The 27,056-nt window shown below is 36.5% G+C and overlaps 3 protein-coding genes across 4 annotated transcripts; 2 read left to right on the top strand and 1 right to left on the bottom strand.

The window, feature by feature from the left end:
- Positions 1-2,512: 2,512 nt before the first annotated feature.
- Positions 2,513-7,640, top strand: LOC113742870 (uncharacterized). Its single transcript, XM_027270881.2, has 2 exons — positions 2,513-5,497; positions 6,871-7,640. Exons 1-2 carry the CDS (start codon positions 2,656-2,658, stop codon positions 7,401-7,403), a joined length of 3,375 nt encoding a protein of 1,124 aa, XP_027126682.1. The 5' UTR covers positions 2,513-2,655; the 3' UTR covers positions 7,404-7,640.
- A 3,824-nt stretch (positions 7,641-11,464) lies between these two features.
- On the bottom strand, positions 11,465-16,315 carry LOC113742762 (cell division cycle protein 48 homolog). Its single transcript, XM_027270712.2, has 9 exons — positions 16,111-16,315; positions 14,892-15,057; positions 14,578-14,806; positions 13,687-14,450; positions 13,374-13,595; positions 13,085-13,156; positions 12,617-12,898; positions 12,132-12,491; positions 11,465-11,948 (listed from the first exon to the last, which is right to left on the bottom strand). Exons 1-9 carry the CDS (start codon positions 16,161-16,163, stop codon positions 11,652-11,654), a joined length of 2,445 nt encoding a protein of 814 aa, XP_027126513.1. The 5' UTR covers positions 16,164-16,315; the 3' UTR covers positions 11,465-11,651.
- A 4,285-nt stretch (positions 16,316-20,600) lies between these two features.
- Positions 20,601-26,426, top strand: LOC113742738 (arginine-specific demethylase JMJ20). 2 transcript variants are annotated; one of them, XR_011813632.1, is made up of 10 exons: positions 20,601-20,938; positions 21,019-21,186; positions 21,581-21,743; positions 21,883-22,000; positions 22,934-23,003; positions 23,112-23,192; positions 24,070-24,126; positions 24,225-24,336; positions 24,691-25,605; positions 25,877-25,990. XR_011813632.1 is itself a non-coding variant. In XM_027270680.2 (9 exons), the coding sequence occupies exons 1-9, from the start codon at positions 20,729-20,731 to the stop codon at positions 26,377-26,379; spliced, it is 1,482 nt and encodes a 493-aa protein (XP_027126481.1). In that variant the 5' UTR covers positions 20,601-20,728; the 3' UTR covers positions 26,380-26,426. The 2 variants fall into 2 exon arrangements, 1 of the variants encoding a protein (XP_027126481.1); XM_027270680.2 differs by lacking the exon at positions 24,691-25,605 and having other exon boundaries at positions 25,877-26,426.
- Positions 26,427-27,056: the final 630 nt, after the last annotated feature.

The following is a 27,056-nucleotide window of genomic DNA, read 5'->3' on the forward strand; positions in this document are numbered from 1 at the left end:
TCTTATATTATTAATGTATATATTAGTGGCATTGGATACATGATACATTTATAAAATTTAAATTTGAAATATAAACTTCGCAAGCGTATACACTCAAACCCATTAATGTACACACTATCAGCATACGGAAAAAATTATTCAATCATTAGAGTTATCCTAATCCCGTCAACTAATAATTGCTGTTCTTGCCCCTTACAAACCTGTAATTCATTTCAAAAGTTTACTTTTCAAGATAAAGATTTCTTGCTTCCAACTTTCTAGCAAATATTTATGTTGCAATCGGTGACTTAATTATGCAGAATTAATTTTGCCTTGCTAACATGAGAAGTCTTCCATCCGATACTCATACAATTATATATGCCACAAACTTTGGATTAATAAGTGAGAAGAACTTCAATATCCTTTGTTGTGTTACTTGGCATCACCAATCCTCTTGTTTTGATGATGAGGATACCAGACTGAACCCTAGATATTACTTGAGTACTCCTTTGGTTTAAGGTACCACCTACCTTAGCCAGACTGCACCTGTTCTCTCCAATAACCTCCCTCAACCATAATTACTTTTTTTGCACTAGACCATCATGCCTTTGAAAAATAAAGAAGAATGACAGTGCCAAAATTGTGAAAGGGATCATGGGGTTGGGGTGTGAAACTCATTAATAAGTGGTAACAATGATAGAAGCTAGGATTGCCACTAGCAACACAACACAACTTAGTGTCCACGTCAAGTTTAAAGCCCAGAACTCAGAAAATGGTTTTCAAGTTGGGAACTTTTCTGCTTCTCATTAGCGTGTACTTGTCCTTTGATTTCATCCACTTTAAGCCATCCACAAAAAGTAATTTCCCAATTATAGTATGCATGGTTTTTTTTTTTTTTTTTGGTTAACGGGTGATCGTAAACATTGATTACTGCACATTTACGTTCATTAGGCACTCCTTAAATAAACGAGCGATCGTTAGATATCCGTTATACAAATTTATGTAGTACAGGGTTACAAAATTGTCTAATACTAAAATAGCTGTCTAAAAATGAACCTTATTAAACTAACATCACCTCTCTTTATCTCTCATCACATGCAACCCTTCTTCTCCCCTAGTGTGCTTAGATTCCTAATCGACATCCTTGTAAGATAATTTAAGTAAAAAATTACAACGAATGCATGCTACAGTCACGAGGGAAGCAACACATGTGGCTAAACATATAATCTTATCATGAAGAAATCCCAATGATATTATTCTCAACAAAGTCTATTCTCACGCGACATCATGTGAGCCCTTGTTGTACAACTAGAAAAAAAAAACCTTAGTACATGGACACTAGGCCACGTATTAGACATACTAATGAAGATTTTCTGATTTTGTGGCTTTCATACAAAGAAGTCAATTAATTGGACAATATCCAATCACTCAGAAATAGACAGATTTCCTATCTTAACAACTACAAAACCTGTCCAATTCAGATTTTAGCCTCCAGTATTAAAAAATCTGATCAAAATCTGTATGCATATGGCCTATATTCAATGCCTTTAACCAATAAAGCTCCTACAATGTTTCCACTCTGATCTGACAATACAATGGCTGTTCCATTCAAGCTAAGTAGTGCTATTTTACAAAGGTTTATCAGTCGAATTGTGTCATAGATCTGGTCGTTTTCTATGGATCAAGTTTGGAACTTACTGCTATTTTTTCAAAAGATTCTGCTCGGCATTAGATCTAGATTAGATCCAACTTTACCTCCACATATTGACAGTACCCTTCCTATGTTTTCTTTCCTTTGGTGGATATAACTACTGACAAAATTTGGAAGTTTTACAAAGAAAAGTTAGCACATAAAACAACCGTATATGGGCGAAAATTGGACTATTTCCGCTCCTAACTTTTTCTTCTTTTTTCCCCTCGATATATCGGTCGAGTTGAGTTAAAAGATTTATCCAATCAAATTTTCGGTGATGCATATCCCAGTTTTTGATGACATCTTGCTATGAGTGTGTATTATAAATGCTCTGCCCTCCTAACTGTGGGCAAAATTGATCAAGTCAACTGGATTTCTAGGTGTTAACCAGCTGAAAATGACGTGACTGTCCAATATATGCAAAACTGCTGATGCTTCGTGCTATGAATAAATCCAAGATGGGATGAAACTATCCAAGATATATGACCGCAGGATGGATACAAATGCCAAACAGTAGCATGTGATGAGATAAAAGTACACAATAAAGAATTCATGGGCAAAGTCACTGGTCACTGCTGAGCAATTTCATGGGCAAAGTCACTAGTCACTGCTGAGCAATCTTTCCGCAACTTAACCAATAAAAAAGAAGCTCTGAGCAATCTGCAATCTCCACCCCCACCCACAAACAACCTCATCTCCACCACCTTAAAACAAATCCAAAATCACCCATCTAAAATTCCATCTAGCTCTCTTTCTCTGCATAAAATATAACGGCCTAGCTGTTCTTGGATCCGGAGATTCTGGGTCTTTCTTATATACTATTGTTATTAATTATATTAAATAACCACCTATTTAAATTGAAAACATAGCCTACAAGACATGATTTGGTTGTTGTTGTTCTCTCAACATTGTTCCTCCCTAGGTTCAAACCAAACCTTCTTTCTTTGCTGCCTGACATTGGAGTTTGGAGCATATAGTTTCTAATGCCTGGTAATATATGGCTCCTCTTCTTCCTCTTCATCTCCGTTTTTCACCTTACAAAACAGGCTTTCGCCGTTAACCAACAGGGCGAAGCACTTCTTTCTTGGAAAAGAAGCTTAAATGGACCCCTTCAGGCATTGAGTAACTGGGATTCAACTGATGGAACTCCATGTGGATGGTTTGGAATTACATGCAACTTCAACAAGGAAGTGACAGAAGTGAGTTTGCAGAACATGGACTTATTTGGAAATGTTCCGAATAATTTCAGTTCATTGTTGTCCCTGAATAAGCTCGTCTTATTTGGGACTAATCTAAGTGGTTCAATTCCGAAAGAAATCGGTAGTCTTCAAGAATTAAGGCTCTTGGTCCTGAGTGAGAATGCATTGACTGGTGGACTGCCAGGTGAGATTTTCCATCTTCCCAACCTTGAAGAACTCCATCTGAACTCAAACAGGCTGGAAGGATCCATTCCCGACGAAATTGGGAATCTGACAAGCTTGACTTCGCTGACTCTCTTTGACAATCAGCTCAGTGGAACAATTCCGAGGAGTATTGGAAATTTAAAAAAACTTGAAGTGATCAGAGCTGGTGGTAACAAGAATCTTCAAGGCTCAATCCCAGAGGAAATTGGAAACTGTACCAATTTGGTCATGCTAGGCTTGGCAGAGACTTCCATTTCAGGATTTCTACCTTCTTCCCTCGGCCTCATGAAAAATCTCCAGACCATTGCTATCTACACCTCCCTTTTATCTGGCCAAATCCCCCCAGAACTCGGAGATTGCACAGCTCTCCAAAGCATCTACCTCTACGAGAACTCCCTCACCGGCTCAATCCCGACCAGGCTCGGAAATCTTCCGAATCTTCAGAACCTTTTGCTCTGGCAGAACAATTTAGTCGGTACAATCCCTCCGGAGCTAGGAAACTGCAAGCAATTGGTCGTCATTGATGCCTCGTTGAATTCTTTAACAGGCAGCATTCCAATGACATTCGGGAATCTGAGCCTGTTACAAGAATTGCAGCTAAGTGTCAACCAGATATCGGGCCAGATCCCATCAGAGCTCGGAAACTGTACTGCTTTAACCCTTATCGAGCTCGATAACAATCAGATAACAGGTACTATCCCCTCAGAATTTGGAAACTTGTCAAATCTAACTTTATTATTTCTTTGGGCTAATCGTTTGAATGGGGATATTCCATCTTCATTGTCCTCATGTCACAACCTTGAGGCCATTGACTTGTCACAAAATTCATTGACTGGTACTATTCCAAAAGGCATCTTTGAATTACAGAATCTCAACAAGTTACTCCTTTTATCCAACAATCTCTCCAGTAGTATTCCTCCCGAGATCGGAAAATGCTGGTCGTTGATCCGATTTCGGGCGAGTGACAATCAACTCACAGGTTCAATTCCTCCGGACATTGGAAAGTTGAAGAATTTGAATTTTCTTGACCTGGGATCAAACAGGTTGACTGGATTGATTCCCCCAGAGATCTCTGGCTGCCAGAATCTTACATTTCTTGATTTACATTCAAATTCAATTGGCGGGAACTTGCCTGAGAATTTGACTCGGCTAGTTTCTCTCCAGTTCGTTGATTTTTCAAATAATCTTCTGGAGGGGTCCTTGAGCCCGAGTCTAGGCTCTTTGAATTCACTCACAAAACTTGTTCTTGGGAAAAATAAGTTTTCCGGGAAAATTCCCAGCCAATTGGGTTCTTGTTTAAAGCTTCAGTTACTTGATTTAAGCAGCAATGGATTTTCCGGCGAGATTCCAGCTAGTTTAGGCAAGATTCCAGCGCTGGAGATTGCTTTAAATTTGAGCTGGAATAGTCTTTCCGGCAACATTCCATCAGAATTTGCAGCATTAGATAAACTTGGCGTGCTGGATATTTCTCATAACCAGCTCACCGGTGACCTTCATTTTCTGGCCGACCTCCAGAATCTGGTGGTGCTTAATATCTCCTACAACAACTTCTCCGGCCGCGTGCCAGACACTCCTTTCTTCTCAAAGCTCCCACTCAGCGTCTTAGCCGGTAATCAAGAACTTTGCTTCTCCGGTAACCAATGCTCCGCCGATAAGGGTGGCGCAGCAAGGCGGAGCAAAGGTGCAAGGGTGGCCATGGTGGTGCTGCTTTGCACCGCATGTGTGCTGCTCTTGGCTGCACTTTTCATCATCCTAGGGAACAAGAAGCGGGGCCTGTTGGGCCACGAGTGCCACGTTGACAGCGACGGCGACGATGTTGAAATGGGCCCACCGTGGGAAGTCACGGTGTACCAAAAACTTGACTTGTCCATCAAGGACGTTCTTAAGAGCTTGGTACCCAGCAACATTATTGGTCGAGGCCATTCTGGAATTGTATATCAGGTAATCCTTCCATCAGGGCTATCAATGGCGGTTAAGAGATTCCGAGCATCAGACAAGTTATCGGCATCGGCATTTTCATCGGAGATAGCAACCTTGGCACGAATTCGACATAGGAACATTGTTAGACTGTTGGGTTGGGCTGCTAATAGGAAGACCAAGCTTTTGTTCTATGATTATTTGCCTAATGGAACATTAGGCACATTGTTACACGACGGTCGTGCAAGCGGAGCAGGAGGATTGTTGATCGAGTGGGAGACTCGTTTCAAGATTGGATTAGGGGTTGCTGAGGGATTAGCTTACTTGCATCATGACTGTCGACCCCCGATCCTCCACCGTGATGTGAAGGCACACAATATTTTGTTAGGGGATCGATACGAGCCATGTCTAGCAGATTTTGGCCTTGCTAGGCTTGTTGAGGATGAAAATAGGTCATTTTCAACTCATCCTCAGTTTGCTGGATCCTACGGCTACTTTGCTCCGGGTAAATTTAATTTCCTCCCTCTTTTTTACTTTACTTTTCAGAGTATCAATTTCGCAAATTACCTAGATTTATTTTGAATTCCGACGTAATCAATTAGTAATTTTATCAGTCTGAACTATGTATACTTTATTACTCGTCAACGTACTTTACTATGTGACACTAATACAACAAGAGTTATTTCTTGCTAAAAATGAGGATTGCACTAGATAGATTTGTACGTGAAGTAGGTATTAAACATTAGGACTTGGAAGGCGTAATATTTTTTATTCCAACATTCCTTATAAGGCTTGTTGAAAGTAAAAAAGAAAAAAGGAAGAAGATGTTTATGCCTTCTTGGTTAAAGTTTGAAAGACTTGAAAAAAAAAAGGGACAAGTCTAAGCAATGAATCCTAGCATTGGGGGCACAACTTTAATGTTAGAAACGCGAGAGGAGCAATCAACGGTCCTGTTGGGAACCTGAAAACTGCATTTGTATCTTTATCTTGATTCTTGATTCTATCATTAGTTGGATGATAAAAATAGGGTGTTGTGAGCTGAGCATGTGAAGTCATGTGATAGCTTCAAAGCATAATGGCAAAGAGTTTTTGTCCACACATATTTGGCAGCAATAGTTGATAGCCATACCGCTAAGTTGTTGTCTTCAAAGCATGACAATAACTTAAGCAATAAGAGGACTGATTGATATGTTGGCCTAAAACATTAGCCAATAGTCACACTAGATTGCAGGAGCAGGGCAGGATGGATGGCCACACTGCAGCAGCACCATAATTGATAATTCATTTGGCCTTTTCTTATGTCTTCTAGTTATATAGTAAATACTAACAAAAAAAAAAGTAGTAATAAAAATTAAATTCTAAGCAGATTAATTAATTGCAAGAAAAGAAAAAGGTAGTAGAAATAAGAAAAAGAACTCACACTTGCAGTAGTGTGGTTTTGGATGTTTGAGAGTGTGTACTAGGTTGTGTCTTGTCATTGCCTTTAAGGAAATTAATATATGGGCAAAAATTTGATTTGTGCTGAATTCTGTGAGATTATTGCATGGCCTTAGAAGTAATTTAATCATTTCTCTTTCAAGCAACTTCATAAGAAAAAAAAAAGAAATTATTCATTTCTATTTCATGCCTAACATTTATTTAAAAATAATTGTGCATCATAGCATGAGAACTGAAATGTAGAAATATACAAGATTATATCAAATATAAACCTTAAGAAGCAAGTTGTTTGACTCTTCCCCAATAAATTGTCAATCACATAGTAAAACGTCATAAAGTATCAAATTGTATAAATAAACTATTATTTCTAATGAGATAACAAATGATTATGGATATGTTATATGTCTTAGTTTATTAACTATTTTTATTCATGTATTGCAGAATATGGCTGCATGCTGAAAATCACAGAGAAAAGCGACGTATTCAGCTATGGAGTAGTGTTGCTAGAGATCATAACTGGTAAAAAGCCAGTCGACCCATCATTCCCAGCTGAACACCAACACCTAATCCAATGGGTTCGTGACCATCTAAAATCCAAAAAAGATCCAGTAGACATCATTGATCAAAAGCTTCAAGGCCATCCAGACACACAAATTCAAGAAATGTTGCAAGCCCTGGGAATAGCCTTGCTTTGCACCAGCAATCGAGCTGAAGATCGACCAACAATGAAAGATGTAGTGGCTCTATTGAAGGAAATCCGACAAGATCATGATCCCTCGGCGGCGGCGGCTGCCGGCGAAGTCCAGAAACCGGCCAATAAATCTGGTAGAAGTCCTGGAGAAGTTTCTTTGTGTAATTCTTCGACTACGTCTTCATCAGTTACACCAGCTCAGTTGTTGCAGCTACAAGGCTCATCTAATTGTTCCTTTGGTTATTCTTCTTCATCAACTAGTTATAATTCAAGAAACCAATAATTCTTTACTGCTTAGTTTCTAATTTATTAGGTGTAGAATAGGATTGATGATGCTTGATCTAATAATTTGATGTAAAGTTGAAAAGAAATAGAGTTTCTATTTTTGTTAAGTTTGATCAAAGAGATCAATTAGATGAGCAGAATGTATAGCCACCTAGCATTTATTCTAATTGTTCCTAGTGGACGGGGCTATCAATCTTGGTGTCAAATCAAATAGCAAATGTTTCACAAGTGGAAATTTCTTGTTTCTGTCCTTTTCTTTACAAACAAATTATATTGGTACTATTGAACGTTTCCATGGTAAAGTTTTGGCAATTCCAATAATTTAGAGGGTCAACTAACTGGCTAAATTTGTGAAAGTGCGTGTGAATTTCAGCATATTAATTTCTTGAATGTGGATGTTATTGGAGGGCTTTTGCTTTCAACTTTTCTCCTGTTCTTTGAGTTGTATGATTCAATTGAACAAACTTCTATTATTGATGAAACTAAAAGATCAAACCAAACATCAGAAAGAAACAAAATTGCAATTATTAACATGTTTCTTTTCAGTTAGGGAATCTGCTTTTGTTGTCCTCATGATTGGATCTTCTATGTTCACATCTAATCTAAGTCCTTCATGTCTTAATAAACATGACAAGACAATAGCTAACTAATGTTGGGGTTGAGTTTCATACAGGAACACCATTAATGCCACAAACAATTGAGCTTGAATTAAACTTTAACAAAAGAATTGCAAAAGATTTTCATATAAATTTAGTTAAAAACTTTTTTTTTTTTTTGGATAAGCGGAGGTCTTGAATTCATGATCTTTTACTTACAATTCTTCTTGCTTTGCCATCCAATTCAACCGTCTACCTGTTTAGTTAAAGACTTAATCCTTGAGATTATGCACGTGAACATATAGGTTATCCAGTACTAATCATTATCTTGTAGAGATCATATCCGCTGAGAAAAGTGGAAAACATTCATGTGTGCATGTCTAGCTAGGATTCATGTATTTCAGAAAAAATAGGTTGATCTCAATTCTCGTTTGGTTTATTTGGATTGAGGCCCTTTTCTATCATTTCAACGAAAAGCAGAGAGGATGTGTTGATGGACAGAAGCATCTGTCTTGTACACAGAAAATGTTAAAGAGGGTTTTCGAGGATGATTTTTCTCTCTCCTTTTGGAAGAATGAGAGAGCTCCCACAAAAATAGTCGTCGAATGATAATTAGAACCTTCAAGGATCTTATCTTATGTTACAACCACAAATCCGATCATTAGGGAAAATAAGTGTTTTCATACTATATATTTTTGAACTTGTGAATTATTTGTTTCGATCTTTATATTACCATGTAAATTTTTTGGTCATTAGGTCTTCTCTAGCCCAATACTTAAATTTGAAAATTCGACAAATTTTTGCCAAGCTTCAAAATGCACGAAGCCATATTCTACCCCAAAAAAAAAAGTAAATGAATTGTATATATCCAATAGGAAAAGATGAAGGGTTTTTATTTTGAAAATTTCCCATCTTGGTTTCAAAAAACATATTGCTTTTGTATGTTAATGGTAATTACATATAATTGTTTATTGTGTAGGCATAATAATACATATGACCCTTATTCTTGTTACACCAAGTGAGACTTGAGACATGTACGTTGATTTTATCTTTATGAAACATTAGCATCAAGTCGGCATTCCTATAATAGAAAGATAATTTTTTTTTTAACGATAACGTTTATATAACTTACTCTAACCTAGTCTAAAGAGAGAGAGCCAACGAAATCCCGTCGGAAGAAGCTACAATTAAATGACAAGATGGGAGACAAGAGTTGAATCCCCACCAAAACTTAAATGTCTTGGTGGTACCAACGGCTCAAGAGCTAGGCTGTTGGCTATAATAGGAAGATAATGATGTAGTGCATTTGTTTTATCCAATTTAATTATATGGCTAAGTGAGGGGTAAAGCACAACCACAAGCTTCTTGATGTCAGGGACCTACATTCTAAGGCTTAGTTTGGATGAAGAGAGATGAGAAAACATGAAAATTTTGTAAACAATTAAAATACACAGATGTTCTTAGAAGTGCTATCTAGAGCAAGGAAAGAAGAAAATGTTGAAGGGATATTAACAAATTTGTCCAAATTGAGAACAAAGTATGATTGTGTCAAAATGCACTAACTACCATTTTCAATTTTCATTGAAATGAAGACACTAATTTAGTCTGATTTTTAATGTTCACCTTTGATTTTAATCCATACCTCATATTAACTATAGATAATTAATTTGATGCAGCAAACTACAGCTCCACTCATTTGTGTTCACATAAAATCTTGATGAAAAATTGATATGAAGGTACTCTGGAACCCAAGTATAGAAGCAAAGCAAGGATGGATTGTGGTATCAAATTGCTTGTGTTTTCATACATGTGAAGGAAATAGGAAGAAGTTAAAAACTAAATTTGGCTCTATAATAGTATTTGTTTGACAATAAACTTGTTGCAGCCAGGCACGTGACCCTAACATAAAGAGTTAATGATATATTCATGCATATTTGTATATACTATATATATACTACTGTAATGCTCACATGATTAGATTCAGATTGAGCAATTAGGGTTCTAAAATATTACCAAAAAGAAGGGATTTTTAGTTCAATTGCTAAGAAAGTTCACAGGAAAGATTCCCAACTTGGGACATAAGTACACCATAAAGATCACAGAAATTGTAGGGCTCCCATCACATGAATGAATGAAGGGGTTCACGTGGTATAGTACCTTAGATTCTACAATTTTAGGAAAGCAATGATTTCCTAGCTTCTTCTGCAGAAGAAAAGAGGGAAAAAGTGTAGCAATTGAAAGTTAGACTGTCCTGTAAGAGCAGCTTCATTAGATACTCCAGCCAAAATGGGAAATTTTGTTTGAGCCTGCCAAAAAGCAAAATAATTACAAGAAATAAAATAAATGCAAACACACACACACACGCGCACCTGATTATGGGAAGACTTGATTGTGGATCATAAAGTGCAAAATACCTATCAATCTGATATCCAGCCCACGAGAGGGTTTGGTGTAAACAATTTCAGGAAGCTCTTCTTAGGTTTCAAAAATTGTACTCACCTCCTTTATTTTCACTATTTATGCTTCAAAAAAAAAAAAAAATAGACCCAATATGCTACCAATTCTTTCAAATATCTTAAACTACCCTTTTTATCAAAAAGGTAAAAAGAAAAAATAAAAAGAGCTTTGTCGATTGCCTTTCTTCCAACACCAAAACCAACAAACTCTTTCTGCCAAAAATAAAAGTTTGGGAAAAAAATTCAACTATGATGATTGCTTTCTTCCAAGCAACGCCACCACAAAAATCAAGCAGACACCCCACTTTAAATCAAAATAAATTCCAATAATTCTATCACTCAAAATACTATAATCTAATTTATGTCCAATAGCCCCAACCCCCACATTTACTACACAAGTCAATTAAATCCGTCACTTAGTGCTAAACCGGATAAATCTCAACCTTAAATTTTACCCAAAGCTAACACTTCATCAATAATCAATAGCGCAGCCTCCTTCACTAGAAGGATTAACAATATTGTCAGACACAACTTGGCAAAATTTGCCACAAATCTTTGTAAGGAAACTTGGTGGAAGGAGTCCTTTCCCTCTTGTCTGAGTATAGCAGCTAAGAATGACTTGTAGGAGCAGTTGCCCTTGTTTGTTTTTTCACTGTTCAGTGAAATGAAATGCATTTTTGCCGTTTGGGGGGAAAATTTTTCGACCAATTATTCATTTTTAACCATACATTGCTTCTGTCCAAAATTTTTCTGGCCATAGCTTTAGATTTACTGGGCTTTCAGTTAATTGCCAAATCTAAGCTAGGCAATATTTATAAGCTTAGTAAGATTGCACTAAGGTTAAACCATTTAAAGTAAGCAACTTTGATTAGGCTTTTACATACTTGGCCTTTGTAGGGTTAGCCGTTTGGTTTGAAATCAAATTGATTCAAAGAAGAAATGTAGTTACAGATGAGGGCATTAATCCACATTTGCTAATAGGTTTATTTATAAAGGATAAGTTGAGATTTCAGAAACTTAGCTTACTGGTATATTCATCAACCTAAATGTGAGAAAACAATCCAGCAATGAAGGCTCACTATACAGAGGGAAAGAACAACAGAGCAGATTAAAAGACAAGAAGACAACTAAGAAAGCCAAGTATTCCAGTCAAGGCTGTTGGAACAGAACAGCTGCTGTAATAAATTAGAAGCCTCAGCTATACAAGTCATCATCATCAGCAGCATTGGCATTGGAGAATGGATCTGAAGCTCCAGTAGCTGTTGCTGCTGCAGGTCGTTCTGCAAACTTAAACTCAGTACCAAGTCCGCGGGACTGCTGCAATGTCTGTGCAAAGCTCTGGTACTTCCTGATGTCTGCATCACTGACACTTCTACGGGAAAATTTCATCGACTCCTCAAAGTGTGCAGGCTTAATCTCTGAGACCTCATCTGTGTCGTCTTCTTCCATGGCTTCAGGGTTGTCTCTCTTCTTTCTTTCCTTCTCAAGATCCTAATAGATTTGTGAAAGAAGTTAAAACAGAAGATGAAGAAACATTAGTCATTAAGCTCAGAAGTCCTAGCTCAATAAAGGAAATTTGATTTTTTTTTCACAGGTTGGTGAAGATAAATTTGTTGTCTGTAAAATCAAAAGAAATAAGCAGAAATTCAACAAAAGGTCATCGGGACTCTTTACCTTCTCAATATTTTCTCTGATAGCATATTTGCAAGCACGCTGACAAATTTCAGTAATATCTGCACCACTGAATCCGTGAGTATGGCGTGCAAGAGCTGACAGACTAACATCCTTTGAAACAGGAGACTTCCTCAAACATGCTTTAAATATCTGAAGACGTGAAGCTTCATCTGGAAGCGGGATATAGATCAACTGATCCAAACGTCCGGGTCTGAGCAAAGCAGGGTCAATAATATCAGGCCTGTTTGTTGCTCCAATAATGAAAACTGTTTTCTTGGCTGTCATGCCGTCCATTTCAGTCAGCAGTTGGTTCAGAACTCTATCTGCAGCACCACCTGCATCTCCTATGTGGCTGCCACGCTGAGAAAAGGTCAAAGGTAGACGAAGGATTAAGATAATGTTCCATGAAACATCATATGAATAAGAGATGAAAAAATCCCCAACTTGTGTTTGATAGATATCAGAGTTGAGTATTGAGGCAATACCTGAGTAGCAATGGAATCAAGCTCATCGAAGAAAAGCACACAAGGAGCAGACTGGCGTGCCTTGTCGAATATCTCACGTACATTAGCCTCACTTTCTCCAAACCACATGGTCAGCAACTCAGGACCCTTGACACTAATGAAATTGGCTTGACATTCATTAGCAATGCCCTTAGCAAGCAAGGTCTTGCCACAACCAGGAGGACCATAAAATAGAACGCCTTTAGAAGGTGACATGCCAAACTTTTCAAACTTCTCCGGATGTTCCACTGGATATTGAACAGTCTGTACGAGGAAAAAATAACACAGAGAAATCACCAAGCCAACTTTTAGCCCTTGCTATGTTTTACAGGTAATTGTGTCTTGAATGGCTTACAACCTTGCTTAGATAAGTCCGAACACTAATCTTTTATCCAAAAAGATTAAGACATGTGAATAATAGATCCCAATTTTTTTTGAACAACAAAATACCTCCTGAAGCTCCTGCTTGACATTGTCCAACCCACCAATGTCATCCCATGAGACATTTGGTACCTCCACAACCTGCCAAATCAACATAATGCATCTGTATTATTCTTGGGTACAGGCAGAGAAGTTTATACAACAAGAAAACCATCCCAAAATTTACCGATCCCAGGCAGTTAATTAAAAATAATTAAGCAGGTCATAAGGAATAAACTTATTATCTCTATATGTGCTATGCAATAAGTTGACGCACAGAAAGTAGGAGGGGGTTGACAAGGAAAAAAGAAACACTTACAGTTTCACGCAAGGCTGATGGATTTGAAGCTCCCAATGCAGTTTGGAAGTGGTCGTTGGTAACGGACATTGAATTCAATAGCTCAGCATCAATTGTCTCGTCTTCCAGGTCAATTACATCCATTTTCTCCCTGATGCACTGAAGAGCAGCCTCAGTGCACAGGGCAGCAAGATCAGCACCTACGTATCCATGTGTATCTTTTGCAACTCTTTCAAGGTCAACCTGCAAATAATACAAAATAAAGTTACTGATATTGCTCAAAGAAAAGCAGTTGCATACAGAACACTGAATGAATAGCTGGATAAAGTCTGACATCTTCAGAAAGTTTCATTTTCTTCGTATGGATTCGTAAAACTTCCAGTCTTCCAACTTTATCAGGCACACCAATGTCAATTTCTCTATCAAATCTACCAAACCTCCTCAGTGCAGGATCAATGCTATTAGGTCTGTTGGTTGCCCCCATGACAATGACATGAGATCGAGACTTAAGGCCATCCATCAGGGCCAGAAGTTGAGAAACTATCCTCCTTTCGACTTCACCATGCGTCTTCTCTCTTTTTGGTGCAATGGAATCTATCTCATCAATGAATATGATGGACGGCGCATTATTTTCAGCCTCCTCAAAGGCCTTTCTCAAGTTACTTTCACTTTCACCAGCCAATTTTGACATTATTTCAGGTCCGTTGATCAAGAAGAAAAATGCACCAGTCTCATTAGCTACAGCTCTTGCAATTAGCGTTTTTCCAGACCCCGCAGGTCCATAAAGCAAAATACCCTTTGGTGGCTTAACACCAATCGCTTTAAAAAGCTTAGGGTGTCTCAGAGGAAGCTCTACAAGCTCACGGATCTGGGCCATTTGCTTCCTCACCCCACCAACATCATCATATCCGACTTCATCCAGTTTCTCCTCATCTTCACGCCTGACAGGCTCTCCCTCGCAAAATATCTCTGTATCAGGTGCAACAACACAATATTCACTAGGATCTGTCTCTACCACCTTAAATTCAACACTACGCATGCCTCTAACTTGGAAACAATCACCCTTCCTGACAGGTCTATAGGCTTCAAGAAAGTATGCTGGTGCATAAAAAACAAAGGTAATGTTATAAACTTAGTCCTATCGTAAAAAAATAGAATCAGGTTTAAGTTATCCTCTAGAGGTATCATGGAAAAATTCCAACCACAAATGCAACTATAGACTTACGCTTCAAATACGCATCAAACAGGTTTCCCGTGAGGCCCTCAACTGAGTCATCAAATGGAAGGATGTGGACACGCTTTCCATACTTGATATCAGGGCACTGGTGGACTGAAACAACATCAGATAAACGGACCCTGAGATTAGCTCGAACAACTTTGTTCATTCGGATTTTCTCTTCTTCACATTGTTCATCAACAAGAACAATGCACACTGTGTTTTTCCGCTTCTTTCCCTGTTCAGAAACATAATTTTGTAAATGCTGAAATCAAAGCAAATTATTCCAAACCTTTTCTAGAAGTGTCCAAGAAGGAATCTACCTTAATCAAAATGGTATCACCTCGGAAGAGTTGCAGTTCTTCCATCTTGGAAGGATGCATCGTAACCACTGAATTATCATCATTTGTGGCCTCATCAACAATAAGTCTGTTAGGGGACTTCTTTCGCTCCAGAATTGCAGTAGAGTAATCCTTTTTATTACTTTTCCTAAATTTTGTAAACCAATTGTTTTTTGAGTATGAAACCACAAACTCATGTCATCTTTAACAAAGCTGAAGCACAAATCATCAAGCTTATACATCATGACATGGAAAAAGAATAAATGAGACATGTACCCAAAAAAAGAAGCCAAAAACAAAATGGATACATACAAAAGAGAAACACACTATTTTCACTAAGCAATCTGGCATGTTTGTACAACCATAGACATGTGCTTGAGCATATAAGAGGTGACAGAGATTTTTAACATCGTTTTTGCAGAGTACAAGTGTAGAAATCACATTAGAAACTTAGCAGTCCTCAGCACATTGACACCAATAGATAAAAAATTTAACTTGGGACTAAAAATCCTCTGATCGTTTAACATGCTTGCGAGCACTATTCCCCTGTATCTCTTGTTATAAGCTAGTTTAACTTATCCTGCATTCTAATTTTAACATAAATTGGTTTGTATATTCTGCATTCTAATTTCAAGTTTGTATATTCTGCATTCTAATTTCAAAACCAGAAACCAAACCTTATAGGTGTCACCCAAAACAAAACAAATTTTAGTCAATTCTTCGAAACACACGTTTTTCAACCAACTTTTTTCAATCTGCATGTACACCCTTATCCAAAAAATTGCTACACCACTAATTTTCTAAAAATTTTTCTGAAAAGAACGCTTAAAGAAAAACCTGATCCCAGAAGTTAAACCCAGACTTCCAACCCAAAAGAAAAGGTTCAAGTTTGGAGGAGAAACCATGCCAGAATCTAACAACAGAAACAATACCACCAAAAGGGTTCCCTCTGTACACCATGAAACATCATAATCAAATTCAAAAACATCAAACAACAACTGCAAACGAACATCTATCTTTCCAGTATCAAAAAGGGGAAAAAAAAACATTTCACCTAAAAACTAATATGTGGTTTTCCACAGACACAAAAGGATTGCACCACAAGAATTACATGCAAACACGTAAACAAAAAACCACAAAAAAAAAACTCAGCTTCAGATGACAACACAATAAAGAAAGCTATAAATTAACAGAAACTCACATGTCTCCGTGACCTGGAACAGCAGAAGAAGTTGAACTTGGATCAGCAGCCATTGCTCAGAGGTATTAACTTAGAGGCAGTGTTTTCCTATGTTCTAAGCCAAGAAGGTTCCCAAGAAACCTTCGAGATTTCTTGCTCTTCTTTGAAGTCGGTGTGGCATATACATACAGAGAGGGTGGTGATGAAATTTGACCGACTCGCTTATGAATTCCTTTTGAATGGGGAGTGACCATATAAAAGTATGTCAAACGAGTCCTTTAATTGAAAATTTGAAATCTTTATAATGGCCCTCAAATTTTTTTTTTTGCTTCAATTTGGAGCATACACTAATAATATGTACTAGTGTTCAGAGCATACACTAATACGTGTACAACTAATGAGAAAATATTATTAAAATTTTGAGTAAGTTTGTATCATTTTCAAAAGAATTGGTTTTATATTTTTGATAATAGAAATTAAAAAATTCACCAAAATAAAGTGTATAAATAAATAATTATTTATAAATAATTCGCAACCATAATTGATAGTTAACTATATTATTAGTATAAATATGTATAACTAAACACTATTACCTATTCTATTCGTAAATTATTTGGACTTTTGCAACGAGTACGTTTTAGTAACATGTTGTAGATGCACTACGATGATTTGATTTTTTTTTTTTATATGATTCTGCTCAATTTAATCAATTATGCTTCTCCGAAGACAGATCAATCAATGTCAAACTGTTTCAGAGATTAGAGTAACAAAAGCTAATTTTAGAAAAGTTCAAAATCAAAATCATAAATACAACTCTCATACAATTTCGGTATTTGAGTTTTTGTTTCTTTTTTTTTTAAGATTTAAAAAGGTAAAAAAACTAAAAGGAAAAACAGTTGAGAACATCGTGTGACAACTTTTCCAAAAATCAAATACAAAGCATGTCCATAAGGGAAAAAAAAGAAAATGGAAAAAAGCAATTGATAATATGCACTAATAATACTATCCATAGTGCCTTAGACAATCATTGATCTGTGCATCAATTTTAGCAAACATAGTATGAAATTTTTATGATTACCTTGGTATAGATCTTTATCATATATGTAGAATCCTTGTTTTATTAAATCGTGGTAGAATATACACTTTCCTTTCTTTTCATTGCCATTCTTTGTTTCCCACATTTTCAATAGCAAGTGACACGTATTTTTTAGATACTTTCTTTTAATTATGGTATCCATATATGAAAAAATGAGGCCAAAATTATGTATCCCAATGAATTGGACAAATTATCCATTAGATTTTTTTCTTAATTATTCTTTATCAAAATATAAGTTGAAAATTGTCTCTCAATTACTTTTCGTTTATCGATGAGATTAGGCACTAAGGCCCTATTTGATAACCCAATTCAACACTTAAAGTTAATGAGTTCAGATCTTAACATATTCAGAAATTTTTATAATAAAAAATTGAGCATCTGAATTGATTAAATGGTACTGAATTTTCTAGACAAAATTTACTTCCAAAATTAAGTAATAAGCTATTCACTTATCATTGAATGTGATATGTACTCAAATGTATTAGGTTTAATACTTAATAATTTAATGACTTAATGGATTCAAACTTCAGATTTCAAATTTTAGACCAGTTTTCAGATTTCAGTTTTATCAAACGCACCCTAATTGTCTTTTAAAATTCTATTTTATTTTTGTGATTCATCCCTACCGAAAATCTAGGCTTGCACTCTCCACATTAGGAAAATATAGAATCCAAATATTCTTTTATCATATAATTAGTCAATTACAAATCAATTATCTTCTTTTCAATTTCATCCATTTTCAGATTTAGAAGATCATGAAAACTATATTTTTTTTTTCCTTTTTTTTTTCAAATTTACATCATGCTACATTTATACACCTCAAGCTTTGACCACATATTTACGTTCTAAAATAACTTTCTGTTAACTTTCATTTTTACAAATTACAATAAATCTATAATCTACATTCACTTGTGGTGGTGCTTTGAAAATTTTCTTAAGATTTTGGCATATGTGCCTATGCACCCATCAAATGTATTTCTGCACTTGTCTTAAAATAAAATAAGGAATAGAGCCAAAAAAAGCAGCAAAATCCAACCCCATTCTTTTTTATGTGCGAAAGGGAATTCAAGAGTTGATGGGATGAATGGCAAGCTGGATAGATATATGCATGTTCCTGAACCTTGGCAAAGGCCAACAATTCTTGGTCCCTATCAAACACTGCCATGTCTTTTTCCCTTAAGCTCATCCAGGCTTCTATTCCATGCCCATCATCCATATCCATTAGTACAGTGGATTGGATGCAATATAGGACCTACCCATCCTGGAAACTTGCACCAACTAATTGATGAGTAATAATCTTTATCATCTTGGATCAACTTGTTTAATGTTTTTTTTTTGGACCGCAAAATGGCTATGGCAGCCTAATCATGATGATCTTGCAACTTGTTAACAAATTCATTCAGACCTTTTCTCATCAAAACCACTAATCCCTGAAGATCCATGATATCATTGCCTTCATATTCGGACATTTCGAAGTTTCCAATGGTATGTTCAGGCAATGGATTGGAGGTACTAATTAGTTGTCTTACAGCAGATAGCCTTTTTCTGATGTCCTGATGCCCGAATTGCACATTTCCAGGTCAGTGCAAAAACAGCTTCAACACGACTAGGATGCAATACATCTGCCCTTTTGGCTATTGTTTTGAGGTGAGCAATTCTAGGAGCATCAAACACAAATCTTTTTGTAACACTATCCTCCATCTGTGGCTTTACAGTAGGCAGCACTTCATCAAGTGGTGGAATAAGTGTTGCACCTGCAGAAAAATCAGGGATGAAACGAGGATAAGAAGAATGATCCTTCATAGCAGTAGCATTGTTACAACTTGTAATCAATGTGTTACAGGTGCTAGCACCAGCTATCTTACGTGAAACAGATAAAGAAATTGCAAGTCCTTCACAGGTAAATTTGTGGCTTGAACAATTAGTGGACAATTTACCTTGACCTTTTTTTGTTCACCCGTTCACCCGTTTGAACTCGTGGTGGTGGATAATCCATTGTTATTGTATTTCTAATTATCTGTCCTGGCTGATTTGGATGCAGCCAAACAACTACAATTTGTTTTCTTTCTTGAACGTGAAGGGAAAAGCCAAATTCACAAATTTTATGTTCATAGGAGCAAGCATATATGGTTTGAGAATTGAGACAGCGTGTCACGAAATGTGCTAGATAGATGGACCAAGTCTCAATTAAGTTCTTCATTCATAAATCCTAAGCATGTAAGAGGTCAAAATTTAGTCCAAAAGCCTTCCATGATTAAATTAGTAGTGTCTCAATGGTAAAGTCTAATAAGGAATTAGGAAAGTAATTTGTATTTGAGACCAACTATTTGATTGTGTAGGAATTCAAAAGAAAAAAAAAAGATTGTGTACGAATTCTAGGCGGGCTTTAAGTGTTTGAAATGTACGAGATCTGAATGGGTTAATGGAGTTGTGCCTTTTATACAGAATTGGGTAGATTTGGTTCAATTAGATATAATTGGATATGGTTGTTATATTTCCTTCACAACTTGATGTATAGATGCGATTGTATTTTCAAGTTGAGTCGACGTATGTAAAAATACATGTAATTGGGGATGGTTGTTATAGTTCGTTCACAAATTGATGTGATTGTATTTTCAAATTGAGTCGATATATACAAAATACAATAATCGGATAATTGCACCAAAATTCCAACCATTGCTAGTGTATGTGTTTCATAATATATGTACCTGACTCTTGGACAGGGTGCAAACAAGTCGAGTTTTTCTAATCGAGTCAAGTCTCAACTTAATTTTATGAAATTGGAGTTTGAGTTTGACGAACTTTCAATATAAAGCTCAAACTTGAGTTCAAACTTCAAAAATTTTAAAAAATAATTATTTTATTTTTTAAAAATAAATAAAAGTATAATTTTTCTTAACAAATAATAAAATATTAGGGATGTATATGTAATTTTACTATTAAAATAATAAATAAATAAATATATAATCGAGTTGGCTCGTGAGCTAACGAATTGAGTATCTTTGACCTCGAGTTCAAATTCGAGTTCGTCTTAGTCAGTTCGAACTCGACTTGAGCTCGATGTTAACTAATTGAGCTCAGATTCGAGCTGTTCGCAAACGGTTTGATTCGTTTGCAACCCTACTCTTGGATCATGTTTCTTTGACCGTATATTTGTGTTTGTTAGGATAACTGGCGGTAAAATTACAATGTATCCTCAGGCAGCAAGGACTTTATGCTGGATTATTGCACATAATATTTCGCACAATAATTTCTAATTTATTTTTTATATTTTTAATTATATTTTTAATTTTACATATATTATATTATAAAAATTATTACAGTAATTATTTTCAATAATATTTCAAACATACTCAATCCAAACACACGTGATAGTTGTACTTGACAGATGGTCGGAAATTATTAGTGTCTTTTGGCAAAGAAATTGAGGTCTTTTTCGGGCATTCACCCCAACTCTGAAACCTTGCGCCCACCAGAAGAACGAAACGAGGGAAGGGAGTGGGAATTTTACAACTCAGAAAGGAAAGAAGGGAAGACGAAAAGATGGGTCTGAAAATCGAAAGAAGAGTGGAGAGAGTGAATGGAAAAGACTTGAGTTACACCCAATTCGTACAACAATACCTAGTTCAGAATCAACCCGTTATTCTCACTGGATTGATGGAAGATTGGAGGGCCTGTAAAGATTGGATTCTTGAAGATGGAAAACCCAATCTCCAGTTTTTCTCTACTCAGTTTGGGAATTCCAAAGTCCAGGTATTTCATTTATTTTAAATTCAGGATTTCGTTTCCTTCACTCTTCAACTGAAAATTTTGATTTTGATTTTTTTTGGCAGGTTGCAGATTGTGGGGCTCGAGAATGTATGGAGCAAAAGAGATTGGAAATGTCTGTTTCAGAGTTTATCGAGAAATGGGTTCAGCTTAGTTCTTCCAGAGAGAGTATTTGTAATGAGGTTTCTGATGACAAGTCTTTACTGTACTTGAAAGATTGGCATTTTGTTAAGGTATCCTTTTGATTTCTCTCGTTTCTCTTCCTTGACTTTTGTTTGTTTGATTAATAGAAGTAAAGGAGTTTCTTTTCCAGTACCAGGAGCCCTGCGTGTTGGTAGATGAATGGCAAACTTTTATTGGATAGAGCTGTTGAGAGCGTTTGCTAAAGTCTGTTCAATATTGTAGTTATGCTTGTTTTTGATTTATGTATTGTGGGACGGAGATTCAAGCCTACTATGAATATTTGTGTGGACTGAAGTTGTGACTGGATAGGCACAGACAGATAGCTATGGTTGTCATTTAAACAGAACTCGTTCCAACGTAGAAACTCCACTTTGTTGCATTCATCGAATTCATGTGTTTTTTGGTGGTGTATTTGTTGTCTGAATTAGTGTTCCTTGTTTTCAGGAGTACCCGGAATATTGTGCATATAGAACTCCATTGTTCTTCTGTGATGATTGGCTGAACATGTATCTTGACAAATATGATATGCATACTGATCCTGATAGTTACCAGAAGAAAAATGAAATAAGTTGCTCTGATTATCGTTTTGTGTACATGGGACCAAAAGGTTGGAGACTAGATGTCTTGATCTCTTTCTTGTAAGGCAAAGATTGCACTGTTTTTTGGTTTAAAGCTTGGCCTTTCTTCTGGTTTTCATTTGTTCATATAGAAACTCAAGTATGATAAGTTGTTATTCTCAACCCCAGGTACTTGGACCCCTCTTCATGCGGATGTTTTCAGGTCATATAGTTGGTCGGCCAACGTTTGTGGCAAGAAGCAATGGTTTTTTCTCTCACCAAGTCAACATCATCTTGTATTTGACAGGTAGCAGTTTGTCATTTTGCATTTGCATGAACTGCTAGATACATTTTTCTTGTTACTAAAATTTGCTGATAAACATTGTAAGAGAATTTCAACACTTATAGTTTATACCCTCTTCTTGAAAGAGAAGAATAGGTGAAGTAGGAAATATAGTTTGTATTCAGTGTCTGTTGCATTACAAGAACCCTTAAGCTTACGAATGATGATGCTGCATTGACCTCTTCTCTAGAAGAGAATCTCTGCAGCTCATCTAGAAAGAGTATTTGAGATGGAATACCGGCTTACATGTAATCAAAGTCCCACTAAGAAGGGATCATTCTTGGTAATTACTTGAAGAAAATATTTTAAAAGGTACCTTTATCTCTTCAACTACCAGACCACCTGCTAGGAGTTCCATGAAGATGTTCATGTTCAAGGTGGATCTAATAAGATTGAATGCTTGTTGCCAACAGATAGTAATTTTGAAGTTGGTTCTTTTTGCTATTTATGTGGTTGCAATTTCTTCCATCGCATCTTTTTACGCCAAAATATTTGCTTTGGTAGTTGTCCACTACACAAGTTAAGGATCATTGGCTAGCTATTTCTCTGCACTACTCTTCTTTTGTGATTTCATTATATGCTTATTTTCTAGGACTTTCCAATCTGAGCTGTCTAATAGAAGGGCATTTTTGGTATATTTTGATAAGCAACTAGTAAAGGGTAGGTGAGTAGACTTCCATGTGCCCTGTCAAGGGCCCAATAAAAGGGAATGGAAGGAATTCGTCTATGAACATCAGCTATTGTTCACACTTATTTACCAAAGAAAGAAAGTCTCTGAATTCTAAATTGACAAAATGAGGTAAATGATAAATAATTTTGTTGCTGATGCATGCACCATGAAATTCTTTTATGTTTGGCTCTTATGGCATAACTTACAAGTTTATTCTGTTCTTTCAGGTACATGACAAATGCTGTTTATGATATCTTTGAGGATGTTAGTGAAACAAAGTTCCCCGGTTTTAAAGAGGTAATTTATGAGCTTTATATGTATTGTTGTTTCCTTTAACTTTTGTCTATGAAGGTTCAGTTTTCTGAGTTTCATTTTTCCTTTATCTTGTTGAACGTCCAAATGCAGGCTATCTGGTGGGAGTGCACTCAGGAACAGAATGAGATAATCTTTGTCCCTAGTGGATGGTACCATCAAGTTCATAACCAGGTATCATTCCATGGGTCACTTGTGTTGTCAAAAGCGAAAATTCCAGCTGTTGTGCATATTCTATTTACTGTGAAATTCTTACCAGTTTAGTTCTGCACCCACTTTTGGGGAGCAATCATAATAGGTGTGAAGAGTTGAATAACTGATTGTGTGTTTATCTGCTACAAGTTTGGATACTTATATCTACTAGCAATGTCATTGTGTCTTGTTGTATGGATGGGTCAATTACTGACATTGCTGTCTTTTCATCTAAGATTACAGAGGCATTTTGTTGGAGTCCCGGTGGTGCAAATTTTCTGTATATCCACATTTTAATTTTATATCAATACTGTCTGTTTATTCTTTTTATTTGAGGTTAAGAGTTAAAACTTGGTACGAAGGTAAGCACATGTGAGTAGGCTGATACTGGTCTGATACCAAGAACTATCTGTTTGCATGAAACAGAAGACATGTTTTTTGTGGTAATGTTGCAGTTTGGGTGAGCTTATTATACCATTCAAGGCTGAACGGTTTGGGTCCTTAAAAATCTTAGTGGTCTTAGACTGTTAGTGCATGTTTACTAAAATTCATTCTGCTTGTAGATGATTTATTGTTTATAGACTTTTTAGGGGTTCCAGTTGTTCTACAAAAATCAATCATTGAAAAGAGTGCAGGAAAACAGGACTCTGAGCATGTTGAGCCAAAAAAAAAAAAGATAAAAAAAGAATTTCTCTTGTCTTTCCCAGGAGGTATAAAATTATTGGGAATGTCAGAAACTACTGCACAATTGGCCAAGAAAGTGTGTCTATTTCTTTTTCTTTTACTTTGACATTTGTATATGCTATTGGCTTTCAGTGTATGAATAACATTAACATCATGGTTGCATTGTAATTTTCAGGAAGATACAATATCAATCAATCACAACTGGTTCAATGCCTATAACCTCTCTTGGGTGGTAAGTTTAAGCAAACTTTATTTGTACCTAGAACAAGTCCTTTATCTTTAAAGTGGAGAAGGTAAACTTTCTGAATAATGTGTTTCATGTTTTATCAGTGGGATATACTTTTGACAGACTATAAGCAAGCAAGGGATTTACTAGAAGACATTAAGGAAATTTGCGATGATTTTGAGGGGCTTTGTCAGAGGAATCTTGCAGCTAATACAGGTTTGTTTCAGCACACAGACGGTAGCAGCATTTGGAGCATTTAATAATATCCATTTATCGTTTGTTTCACTTTGGCTAGATACTTTGATCTTTCAAGTAGATTATGTCCATGAATTTTCAGGAATTTTACAATGTTTTGATTGTTCATTTCACTTATTGGACTCCAGCTTGAGTTTATTGGGTAGTAGTTGATCAATAGTCCACTTTGACTGATGGTATCATGTGTGAATGGTTGTTGGCCTTAGACCAACAGTTGTTTCAGGAGATAATGATGGGTGGCTCCATAGTGCTAGATTGCTTTTCCTGCAGACAAGTTTGGCAGCTTGCTTAACTTTAAAACTTTGACTTGCACAGGTTTAGGAACTCGTGTTGGAAGGTGCCTATATGAATCTTTTCATGGGATGGAATGGTCAGATGCTGAGCTGGTCTATATAGGCTAGGTTTTGCTGTAGAATTGCATCTGACCTCTGAATGTGGGCTGTGAATAACTACCAAGGACTATACATGTGTGATTTTGGTTTTTAGATTGTGAAGCTTTGGTAAAACACTGGGTCCATCTTTCATGATAACGACTCAGTAATGGATCTTTTATGAGACGTGTCGTTCAAGCAGATAGATCAAGTTCCTGGACTTTTATTTCTAAGGTTGGAACCATTGATTCAATATATAATGGCCAGCAACTAGGATGGAAAATTAAATGAAATTCTTGTTTAGGTATTCATTTTTTGGCATCAAAATGACATGATTTTTTTTAAAGTTAACTTATAAGGGTTGATTTGTATAGGTCTTTTTAGGGGTCTTTTTGTAAATCTTGAATTGTAGATGTGTGTATTCATAAAACATCTGATGTGATGTTTTAAGGATGTTTTCAATATGTTATTGAGATGTTTTAAGAAGGTAGTGAAATTACGAAATTACTTTATTGTTCCTCACCAACCTCCACCACCAATCCTGCCATCCTGCCCTTCCCCCTAGCTGTCTTCCCCCTCTCTACTCCCAGCCACCACCCGTGTGACCCCCTCCCCCATTCTTCCCTCCCTCCTCCTGTGCTCCCTCCCTGGCTCCCACTACCCCTCTTCTTCTCCCCTGTCTTCTCCCCCGCTTTCACATGACCACATCTTGTCCAGCTTGACCAGATCAAGGGATGGAGGGGATGGCAGGAAGAGTAGGAGGGAAGGGTAGGGGAACCGGCTGATTGGGGGTGACGGGGTGGGGAAGGTTCACATGGGAGGTGGGGTGGTGATTGATGGCGAAAGGTGTATTAGAAGTGTGAGTGTTTTGGGTAATTTTTGGGGGTTTATGTGTATTTTTTTGGTTGTTTTTAGAGTTTTTCTGAGTGTTTTGCCAAGGGTTATTGTAGATGTGTGTTTTAGACAAAATTCGTTTCTTCAGAACAGGGCATCCAAAAGCACCCAAATGGTGCTCAATCCTCTTTAGATATTTTCATATTTTTTTGATCATTAATCATTTATATACTCTATATAGGTGCTCTCAGGATACAAATCTAACATGGCAATTTTCTTTCTTTTCCTGGTGGCAGGCATGAATTTTCGTGATTTCTTGGTCTTTATGATGCGTTTTGCTTTTGCCAACTTGTTCCAGTTTCACCATCTTGGAAGATCCGGCAAAAATCCCCTCTTCTGGTCATCTCAAATAGCTCAACATATAGTTTTCAATCTTCAATCTATACAAAGTATAGCTCTAAAGATGAAATCTGTTGGAGTATGTACACATCATGCCTTCTCATTGAAGCCCAGTAAAATTTTGGAAGATCATTCCTTTATGGAACTGTTCACTACTCTAAAAAAAAATTATGGTATGATGCATGGCCCATTTGAAATTGTTTACGAAGAAAAGATGGGTTTATGCAGTGATATGGATGCAATCTTCTGTGATTTCACCAATCCTAGTATTGGAAGTTCTGAAGATCTTGTTCAGTTGATAGACTTTGCTTTTGAAAAACTTGGTTTTGTTGCCAGTAAAAGTCTACCCTCCCAGGAAACTAGATATAACCCGGAGGAGCAACTCATGTGCAGGGATTGAATTAAAGTTATTCATTATGTTTAAATGTTGCTCATTCTTTTGTAGAAGTTCGAGATTTTCATATTTTTTGTGGATGTTTTGTCTCTGCCTATAGATCTTAACCTGATAAGATACTAATATATATTCAGATATAGAACTCATGGAAATGTAAGGTTCATTGGAAGTTCTGACACGAGCATCTAACTTTTTGAAATGCATATGCATTCTTTTTCTGCAATAACATTGGGGAAACAATCCACTGCAGTGTGTATGTGGTTATTATATCTAAAATTTTCAAGTACTATCAGTGCTTTCTATATGATTCCCATGCTTGTAATGGCCAATCTTGTGCTTTTACAGGACTATCTTGTCCTTGATTGAGGTCAAATTAGATAAAGTGTGTCATGAAACGTTGTTTGGTCATATCTGGAAACTTAATACTAGATTTGTCAGTGTAGAATAAAAGACTCTAGCATTCAAGTCCTTTGCTCCATCCTTCCTAGATCTTGTCCTTGCAAATAATGCTTTGATTGTTTTTCCATGCTTATTTGCTTTTCTATCCTTTTCTCATTCTTGTGATCTATACTTTAATGAAACCATGGGATACCGAATTTTCTTTTTGCACTATTTGACAGTTCTGTTCACTGTTTAGTACTTTGATTGTATCAGGCATATATTGTATGCTTAAGACTTGGTGT

The sequence above is a fragment of the Coffea arabica genome, chromosome 4e, assembly GCF_036785885.1.
Source record: "Coffea arabica cultivar ET-39 chromosome 4e, Coffea Arabica ET-39 HiFi, whole genome shotgun sequence".
NCBI lineage: Eukaryota > Viridiplantae > Streptophyta > Magnoliopsida > Gentianales > Rubiaceae > Coffea > Coffea arabica.